General features: G+C 37.1%; 1 protein-coding gene across 1 annotated transcript in view; it reads right to left on the minus strand.

The window, feature by feature from the left end:
• Positions 1–2023: 2023 nt before the first annotated feature.
• Positions 2024–10869, minus strand: part of cdr2b (cerebellar degeneration-related protein 2b) — an 8919-nt gene continuing 73 nt past the window's right edge. The window contains exons 1-5 of the mRNA XM_084135865.1: positions 10699–10869; positions 9334–9446; positions 6462–6610; positions 5544–5711; positions 2024–3274 (exon numbers count right to left, since the gene is read on the minus strand). The exon at positions 10699–10869 is cut by the window's right edge and continues 73 nt beyond it. Coding sequence (XP_083991991.1) covers positions 2659–3274; positions 5544–5711; positions 6462–6610; positions 9334–9446; positions 10699–10777 — 1125 coding nt within the window. The 5' untranslated portion in view covers positions 10778–10869 and the 3' untranslated portion in view covers positions 2024–2658. The remainder of the gene's footprint in view (positions 3275–5543; positions 5712–6461; positions 6611–9333; positions 9447–10698) is intronic.

The following is a 10869-nucleotide window of genomic DNA, read 5'->3' on the forward strand; positions in this document are numbered from 1 at the left end:
CATCTGGATCTGTATTTGCAGACTTTGATAACATAGATACAGTTTTACCAACATTAAGATACTTTATTAACCAATTAGAGCTGATAATTCTTCTGCAGTTTGCTTTGCAAATATATGATAAAACTGTATCATCAGTATACATCTGAAAATGAACAGTAGATGCACAAACATCAGGTAGGTCATTAATATAGAAATGGATTAATAAAGGTCCCAATATTGAACCTTGAGGTACGCCAACAGAATTATTAACTACTGTATTTGTGAAGTCTTATGGCCTATACCCGAACACACTGTTTTATATCAGCAAGGCATGATCTTGATTCATTTAATTACCTCTGGTAAGAAATTATAATTTGATAACTTGTGAAAAGTCCCCCTGTAGTCAATAATTGTATCCCTTAAAACTCATCTCTGATCATCAAAATAATGTATTTAAACGTTTTTGCGTTGAATTTTTTTTTTACATGCCTTAAAATATCTTGAGTGTAACTCGACACCCTTGCCTCATTTAGGTTCTATAAATATGCAAATGAGCCCCGCCTCCACTCACTCACTCAGCTCAGAGATCCACTGGTTGACGATCACACGTTGATCTGATTGGTTACAAGGTAGTTTGTGACGTCAGAAACACCAGTGATTTCAAACCGTGTTTTTGAGACTGTCTTTGGTTCACTGCAGTTTTAAAGGGGTGGTTGATTATGATTTGACTTTTCTAACTTTAGTTAGTGTGTAATGTTGCTGTTTGAGCATAAACAACATCTGCAAAGTTACAACGCTCAAAGTTCAAAGCAAAGGGAGATATTTGCTTTTAAAGAAATCGCTTTTTAAGGACTACAACAAACGGCTGGTAGAGACTACACCACATTCCTCCAGAATTTATAAACCCCGCCCCCTGAACACGATTTATAGATTATCAAGACAGAATATGCTAATCAATGACTAGAAGATAACTACACATCAGCTTCATAAATTCATCAACTAACCATTCAGAAATGTCCTGTTGCTTCTACATGTTGTCACTTCTTCTAGAGTCTCTCCATCATTGTCTGACTCCGGTTTGAACATAAAAGGCTAAAAGTTTTAGAAATTTTCAGTGCATGTGTGTGTGAGGTAAAAGGACACAAGCTCTTGAAGCTCCGCCCCCTGTGCGGGGAGCAGCAGCTCATTTGCATTTAAAGGGACAGACACAAAACGGTGCGTTTTTACTCACCCTCAAAAAGTGACAATTTGAACATGCTATATACAAATATCTGTGGGCTATTTTCAGCTAAAACTTCACACACACACTCTGGGGACATCAGAGACACTCTTTACATCTTGTGAAAAGGGCATTATACCACCCCTTTAGGAGAAAATACTCAGCAATGGTGTCGACTTATGAATTTACACAGGGTTTGTCTTAAAGCATATTAAAAACACCACATGGTCATAAAAGCTGGATTTTCACTATAATTAAAATCTCATGATTTACTGTATCAAATGCTTTCTTTAAGTCTAGATAGACAGCTCCCAGCACACCTCCTCTGTCCAATTTAGATTTTATATTTTCTAAAAGAAATACGATGACAATACGAACAAAGTGCAAGCTCCAGTTATAATCTAGTCGGGTGTGTTGAAGATAAGAGACGAAGCATCTGTTCTGTTCTCTCTCAGTCTGTCCAATAAAGCCTGATGTCACTCAAATCTTATCAAAGGCTTTGATTAGACGTTCTCTGATGTCCAGCGAGACGCTTCTGGGTTTCAAGTCCATCTCTGTGTGAAATAGAGTTTGAGCTCCTCGTTTGCACTGCCGATTCAGGTGAAAGGTCACATGCAAACACACAGCTCAAGATGAACGATGACCAACAACACTAACAAGGTTGAGAACTTGAGACTGAAACACATGGACTGCTAATCACAAAGTTCACATGCTAATAAAAAAGAAGTTTGCAAATAACTGATATAAGCAAGATAATGGTGTTCCTTTAAAAGATGATGCAACACATGCACTGATCAGTTACGACTAACAAAAGCACTGGATTTAATTCCACAAAGCTTTATTTTCCCAATATTTAAAATAAATAAAGTTTTGCATTACAGATTATTTTTGCATTACATTATTTTCACATTACTGTATTGCAGACCAATTCTATATTTTAAATTGTAAAAAGATGTATAAGTATTTGTGTCGATCTAATGTTTGCATCTGTTCTGCCTTTAATTTACAATGATTTTTAATAAATAATAATTGTTTCATGGGTAAGGTGATTTTCAAAGGACACATTACATTTACAATATTATATTATTCTTAGATCATTAGTAAATGTACATTTAAATAGTTGAATATGTCTTTACATTTACAGAAAAATCTAAAGATATGCTTTATTGACACATTTTTTGGTCTCTTGATTCTGGGGTAATATAGTATAATCTGAAGTTTCTATATAAAACACAAGAAATATAAGCTTCAGAAGTCATTTACTGCACTTTCAGTTTACAGTAACATGTTTTCAAAGTGCTTTATATACAGTCACCATATACATTTATGTACATTTCATTTAAACGTACTGGTTCTGTCGGTTTTTATTGATTTTTTGAAGTTTTACATGAAAACACGACAAAATGTCATGTTTTACGTGCCATTATTTTGTTTGTGAAATTAAATAAATAAAAAATGCCTCATTCGGGCTTGGTCCTGTTTTCCTTCAGGTCCTCTTTGCTCTTTTGAATGAAGGTGAAAATCTCAGTAAACAGGGCTTTGTATGCGGGCTGCTCGTGGTGTGTGTTCACACCCTGAGTGTGTGTGTGTGTTTGAGCTTTGTGTCTCGGCGTCTCGTCCTCGGAGCGACGCAGAAGCGTGTCGTATTTCTCCTTCAGGGCGACGTACTGCGCATCCATCTCGTTCAGCAGAGATATCCCATGATGCTCGTCACCGTGCCACTGCAGGCTCCGCCCCCTGTGACTGGCCACGCCCACTTCATCATCCAATGGGAGGGACTCGTTGTGTGTTTGTTTGCTGGAGCTCAACAGAAGGCGCAGCTCCTGGACTTCAGCTTGGGTCTCGGTCAGCCGGCTCCTGTAAACTCCCATCAGCGCCGCTTTGGGCTCCAGTTGGCGGAGCTCGTGGGCCAGAACATGGGCTTCTCGCTCAGCAGACTCTCGCTGAACGCGCTCCGTGTGCAACTGGGCCTGCAGGGAACGGGACGAGCGCAAGAGCTCCCAGAACTCCTCCTGTTCCTTCCGGGTCAGAGAACAGACGCTGCTGGAAGTGGAAAAAGCTCTTGCGGAAAAGTGCCTGAAATAAATATAGCATGGCAGACAAACCAGAGCCATTAGTCAGGTGACCGCAAAGCTAACAAACATATGTAAAGCTAACAAACATATGTTCTAAGAACATTTTGCTAATGTTCCCATTAAGTTGTGAAAACGTTCAAACCGAGCAGCAACCTTCCGGTCTCTCTCTTGAAACTGCAGTTCATGGACTGGCCACTAGAGACCGGCTGCAGAAGAGACCCCCCATGTTAAAATGCCCAACTTTACAGCAGAAAAAAACATGTTTACAGCCTGGTGCAAAAAGTGGTTTTGGTCTGTATAGCTAATTTTGGCCTTTATGACGACTGTGAGGGGGGAGAATTTTTTAATAACTCATCCGTTTAAATCATATTAAGCCTTAAAGTTATGCATAATTAAGGGCGTGGCCCATTAAGTTATGAAAACATTCAAACATCCATTAAAGGTCCCGTATTATGCCCCTTTTCACAAGATGTAAAATAAGTCTCTGATGTCCCCAGAGTGTGTATGTGAAGTTTCAGCTCAAAATACCCAACAGATCATTTTTTACAGCATGTTTAAATTGTCATTTTTTGGGGCTCAGAAAAACGCGCTGTTTTAGTGTGTGCCCTTTAAATGCAAATAAGCTGCTGCTGGACGACCCAGGGGGCGGAGCTTCATGAGCTCTCGCTATCGCATATCACTTATTTCCGGTTATGTTTACTTTCAATGTACTGTGGTCAATGAGTTGTACAAACACATCTTCTACAAGCATTTAATAAAAATAAAAAATAAATAAAAAAAAGAGTTGTACAAACACCGCCTAAAATGAGTGTCTGTGATAAGATTTAAAAATTTGGACATTTTTATTGACAGAAGAAGGGATTTTCTGATGTTTACTATGTGCAGAATTTTCCAAACTCATCGGAACATGAAGTTTTAATCCAGACCGAGCCAATCTGAGAAAGCAGCGCCTGTTGAAAATACGCATTATTTCACCACAGGGTGTCAGTGTTCGTCTACACTAGTGACCGCGACGCTGAAGTGTGTGAGAACAGATGAATAACATCAGTACGAACCACCAACATTTATTTATTTGGATTAAATATTTTAAACATTCTGTGTCATTTTTCAATGTCAATCTTTTTACTATTTACATGTTCATGCCCAAAATGCTTAATTAATATTCAAAGAAGTTGACTGTCATTCTCCTCTACGCTGTGTGCGTTACTGTTGAAGATTAAATAAATAGCATCATTAATAATAGGGATTAAAATAATAGGGATCACGAAGAACGGGACCTTTAAAAAATAAAATCAATAACACTTTACTATAAGGTTCAATAGTTAACTACCCTAGTTAACATGAACTAAGAATGAACAATAGTACAGCATTTATTAATCTTAGTTCATATTAATTTCAACATTTACTAATACGTTATTAAAATCAAAGGTTGTATTTGTGAACATTAGTTAATGCACTGTGAACTAACATTAACAAAGATTAATAAATACTGCAACAAATGTATTGCTCATTGTTAGTTCATGTTAGTTAATACAGTAACTAATGTTAACTAATGAACCTTATTGTAAAGTGTTACCAAAACATCTTGGTTATACGAGTGTTTAGGGAACATTACATTGTATCATTTTTTAACATTTTGAACGTTACTTTTGAATGTTCTCTGAACATTCCGAAAAAAAGTAGTAACATTTAAAAAACGTTAAACGAACATCCAACCAATACGTTTCCAAATAAAAAAAGCATTGAATAAACACTGTTTTTGTCACGGCAACATGTAAGGTCACATTGTTAAATATAAAGTCATAATTATGTGCAATAAAGTGAGAAATTATTAGATATAAAGTTGCAATTGGAAGAAATAATGTTGGAATTGTGAGAAATGTCGCAATTGTGAAATCAGAATTATTTTTTGGAGTAAAGTGTTGGAAAATGTTAAATATATAAATCATATTTTCCTTTTCCCTGTCCATGTCCATGTTAACTCCAGCAGATTAAGAGATTTATAATGTTTGGGAAGGACATTCTGTCTGAAACCTAATTACAGGCCAGTTCTTTTTCTTTACTATTTTATTTTCTTATGCATGATATTTAATTTTCTTATGCATGATATTTTATTTTCTTATGCATGATATTTTTACTTCTTCTTATGCATCTGTTGTGATTACTGTGACTCCTTTTCTATGAAAAGCACTTTGAATTACCATTGTGTATGAAATGTACAGGTTTACCTGACCTAATACAGTATGGTTTTAACACATGCAGAGACGTACTTGTGTGACGGACACTCCGAGCCTGCGAGTCCCTGAGCATCATCGTGCAGAGCCGAATCCAGATGTGCATCAGACCGGCTCTGTTCAGCAGAAACCAGCCTCATCCTCTTCATGTCTCTCTGGAGCTCCTCTATCTGAGTCTGCAGGACGTCCACCGTCTCTGTGAGCCTGCATGAGTGAGGAGAGGAGTTATTACACCCTCTGCTGTTCTTCGGTCATTTCTGATTTTGGTACGAAACTTGGTAAAGGTTATGTGAACACAATAAATAAAATCATGGACATGATTTGAACAGGTTAAATGGTCCTGTAAAAAATAGTCACACTTGAGCTCCTCGTGGTCAGAAATGAGCGCATTGGAAATGAATAAAGACGAGTTTCCTCTAGTGGAAGCGTTTGGTACTGCAGCCGAACAACATCTCACTGAAAGATCATTTATTGAGATATCAACCTCAAATTTGGAGCACTTGTTTAGATTTATGGCTTTGATTTTCTCACAGTTTTGGAGTAAAACATGTTTTTGAAAATATATATTTCACATAAAAAATTTAAAATAGTATTTTTGCTGTAACTTTTCAAAGTTCACTTTTTAAAACTTTTTTTACTTCAGCAATAATCTGCCAAGCGTCATCTTTGAAAAGAGACCAAACTTCAGTCTGTCGCTCTAAAGCATTCAAGATTTACCACAGTTTAAGTTTATGTTAAAAAAGTGAATAAATGGATTATAAATACAGCGTAAATATAATTTAGCACCATAAAATCCCCCCCCCCCCAAAAAAAAATACAAAATATTACATAAAAAAACATTGAACTAAAAAATAGTACATTAATTTCATTTAAATTTACATTTCATCATTTTTGAGCGTCAGGCGAAGAGTTAGAGCATTTCCCTGAGATTTAGGGTGCTGTGTGAAGACTCACGCCTGGATCTTCATCTGGGCCGCTCTGTTCTCCAGCGTCAGCCTCTGGTTCCTCAGCTCGAGATCTCGTGTCGTCGAGTCGAGCTGCTCAGAGACTCGAGCGTGCTGATCGTTCACCGACCGCAGAACTTCCACCTGCTTAGAGAGATACTGGACGACAGAGAAAATAACATTAGACTCAAATCTGACAGGTTCAGGTTCAGGTTCAGGTTCCCTCGTATTAGTTTCTCTCAGTCGCTTTGGTACATTTCTCGAATCATTCTGAATAGAGCTGCATGATATTGAAGAAAAATGCAATATGCGATAACTCATTAAAGGGTTAGTTCACCCAAAAATGAAAATTCTGTCAGTAATTACTCACCCCCATGTTGTTCCAACCGCGTAAGACCTTCGTTCATCTTCGGAACACAAATTAAGATATTTTTGATGAAATCTGAGAGCTGGATCACTCCGCCATAGGCTGCTAGGTGACCGAAACTTGCTGGCCCAGAAAAGTTATTAAAGAGATCGTTAATATAGTCCAAGTGACTACAGTGGCTTAATCTTAAGTATATCAAGCGACGAGAATACTTTTTGTGCGCAAAAACAAACAAAAATAACGACTTTATTCCACTATTCATTTCCTTCTCTCTGGGCCTCTAGTTGGTTCACGTAGTGTTTTTGCGCAGCGCGTCTGTGTTACACGTCACCACGTAGGCTCACTATTGGCCGACGCTGGTCATGTGTGTGATGCATGATGACGTGTAACACAGACGCGCAGTGCAAAAACACTACGAGGCCCAGAGAGAAGGAAATGAATAGTGGAATAAAGTCGTTATTTTTGTTTGTTTTTGTCGCTTGATATACTTAAGATTAAGCCACTGTAGTCACTTGGACTATATTAACGATCTCTTTAATAACTTTTCTGGGCCAGCAAGTTTCGGTCACCTAGCAGCCTATGGAGGAGTGATCCAGCTCTCAGATTTCATCAAAAATATCTTAATTTATGTTCCGAAGATGAACGAAGGTCTTACGCGGTTGGAACAACATGGGGGTGAGTAATTACTGACAGAATTTTCATTTTTGGGTGAACTAACCCTTTAAATAATGCGATATTCGATATGCGATACGATAATGCTTTAAAAGTGTTTATAACCATGGGCTGTTTAAATACTCGATTCTGATTGGCTGCAAGGTGTGCAGTAAAACCGTTTAATGCACAGGTAGTTCCAGTCAGTTTGATTACAGTTCTAAATTAATCCGCTACATTGGTAACCATAGTAACACAGATACACTTGCAAGCAGAGTGAGAGACACATATGAAAACGTTTATTTAGGTAGGCTAAATGGATGATTTTTGCATATCGTTTAATTTGTATGGTGAATATGGCAACTCTGAGAAATGGGCCCAGGCACAAGACGAAATAGAAGACTTGGAGAAGACGTTGAATGACAAAAAGCTGCACAAAGAATTAACAATAAATAAATGACATGATTAGTTCAAATAAAGATTGCCTTGTCACTGTCAGTGTTGCCTGTCATTCATAAATAATTGTAATAAATCCATTAAAGAATCATTAAGTTAGCTATATGCAAAGAGGGGACGTTAGCTGCTAACGTTAGACTTTAAAGAAGAGACACACACAGGTAACTCGCGCACGCATCTCTCTCTCTCTCTCTCTCTCTCTGTTCCTTCTCCTTCAGTTCTCTGTCTCTCTCTTTTAATAATGAATTTAAATAAATGTGAATTCATTCAAATAAAAGCAATCCGATGGCTCTACTTTATTTAAAGCGGACGGAGTGCAAGAACTGACGAGCCTTAACTTAAGAAATAACCGTCATTTTTACACGTCTGTTAAAAAATTACACTGTCAGTTACAGCTTTAACTTATTTTTAACTTGGCAAATAACCAAGGTATAAGCGGGATAATCCACGGCTAGCCATGCATTAAAGGATTTTAATGCACTTCGTAGAGGCGAAGAACCACCCGACGCGAAGCGGAGTACGTGCCTCTACGAACGTAAAGTAGCCTAAACTTAAATTATATTTAAAATGATATAACCTACACGTTTCACATTCTTTTTGTGACTAGAAAACATCCCTGAACTTCTGCCAGTGAACATCAGTGTTTTACTGTATATCAGAAGTGTTATTGTAACATCAGTGTAAACCTCGGGGTTCAGGTTATCCTACATTAGAGTTATTAACAACACAAACTGAATAATCAAATGTAAAAATAAACACTGCTTAGTTTTCACTGTATGAATTAAATATATCCTGATTCTTATTAAAGCTACTAAAGTTATTCAGCCGAGAGCAGCGAGGGATTTACTCTGTCTTTTGTTCAAGTTAAAGTCCAGTTATTGTGATATTTACATTTGCGATATTTCGATAATTTCGATATATTGTGCAGCCCTAATTCTTAATATTTGCAAACCAGTAAGTGCATTTCTCAAAACTAATTGTACAAACAGCAGAACACAATGGATTACTGCAAAAGCCTGTAACTTGCTCAAAATCTTTAGTTCATTTCTGAAAAGTAAGTATTTATGTCATAGTTCACAAAGTCAAAATGCTTGGTCATGTTGTCATTATAACAGTGCACTCTGTCAGTATTTTCAGATGTAAACTATGGCTACGGTTTTGATGACAATGATCGAAAATGCACAAGACTGCACTTTATCTATATGGCATATATAAATTTTAACAGTACAAATGCACACATTACTCTATGTGGGATATTGATTGCAAGAGATATGATTCACAGTTACACTATTAAGTAGATAGATGGATGGATGGATGGATGGATGGATAGATAGATGTATAGATAGATAGATAGATAGATAGATAGATAGATAGATAGATAGATAGATAGATAGATAGATAGATGTACCTCTATCTCCTGCAGCTGGTCCTGGTTGGTCTCCTGCATCTGTTGGAGAGTTTGCTCTAAGTCTCTGTTCTTCTCCAGTAAGTGTTTCCCCAGTTCAGCCGCTAAACGAAGATCTGAGGAGGAAGAGGAGAATCTGCTGACAAACTGAGGCTAAACAAGTGCAGCAAGCGCAACAACAAAGAAGTTTTCGTCTTTACAGATATTGAAACAATTTTACTTTTGAATTGTTTATCTGTGCACATCAATCTTGCAGACATAAAGTGTGCAGATTTTCATGATATGAAACAGACTCTCAGGATGTGGTGGAGAGTCAGACAACAAACATTTCCTTCAATCCTCAGTGCTGTCATGATCTGAGTTAGATATTCATGAACAAATGAGATTACATAATTCAATGGAGACTAAATGAAAATACTTTCTTAATATATTGCAAACAAAAATGAGACACTCTAGCAACCGAGGCTCGTCTGTGAGACAGAGCCACACCAAAATATTCATCCAAACATAGACCTATATACACACTGAATTGATAATAAATGATATAGACTATTTCTAGACTATTTTAAGTCATATATGAACAGGATATATGAAAATGAAGCGCATGGATTCGGAAGGTATTATGATACTAAGAGGGCAGTCGGTCTCTGAGCCTCTCTGGCTCAACAGCGCCCCCACAGTTTTCCAATGTAAATCCGTGGTGAGAAATGGAACTGCAGCGCGCTCTCATAGAGAACCATTGGGGCACATTTCTGGCTGCCCCGCTTATTGTCACGTGATCTTACGTAAACCTCGGTTCAAAATCAATATGATAACTTTCAGATATATGTAAAATAATAATAATAATAATAACCTTCAGATATGTGTTTGCATCAGGTCAGTAACTAGTTGGCTAGTAGTGTATCAAATTAATGAAAGTACCCTTTAGTTTAAACGTTCTCATGTGAATCGCCTTTATATACAGTAGTTCTGTTGTGTTTGTTTTATGTTTGTTCTGAGAATAGACATGACTTTGTTTTCCTCACTGAAAATCATTATTTGCAATATTCTAAAACAACATTCGGACGCAATAAATACTACATTAAGGCAATTCTAATGGCATTCTATGCGTTTGTTGTAGTATGTCAATCATCATTAGAGCGCCACCCTCAGGCTGAATAACGCAAGGACATTAGAATTCTGCCACAAGTGTGTCTGGTGTGTTCAGCGATTAGAATATAAATCTTACAAGATGTTTATCATAAATTAGCACTAAAACCAGGAGCCGCTACTGCAATCTAGACTATATTTTCATATTAACAGTATTATAAACTTGCACTTCAGCAATATTATATGCCCAGTTATAGATGAAGAAATACTTAAACTCACCATGTTCCAGATCCTGATGATCATACCAGGGTTCTTCCTCTTTCAAATCAAATTCTCCCTCTATCATGTCTGTGAGCATCTTGAGTCAGTAAAGCAGAACAACTCGAGTTCTTTTAGTTGTTATAAATATATAATCTATTTTATTATCTCTTTTTCTTCTTTAATGGTTGA

This window comes from Abramis brama (assembly GCF_963993115.1).
Source record: "Abramis brama genome assembly, chromosome: 14".
NCBI lineage: Eukaryota > Metazoa > Chordata > Actinopteri > Cypriniformes > Leuciscidae > Abramis > Abramis brama.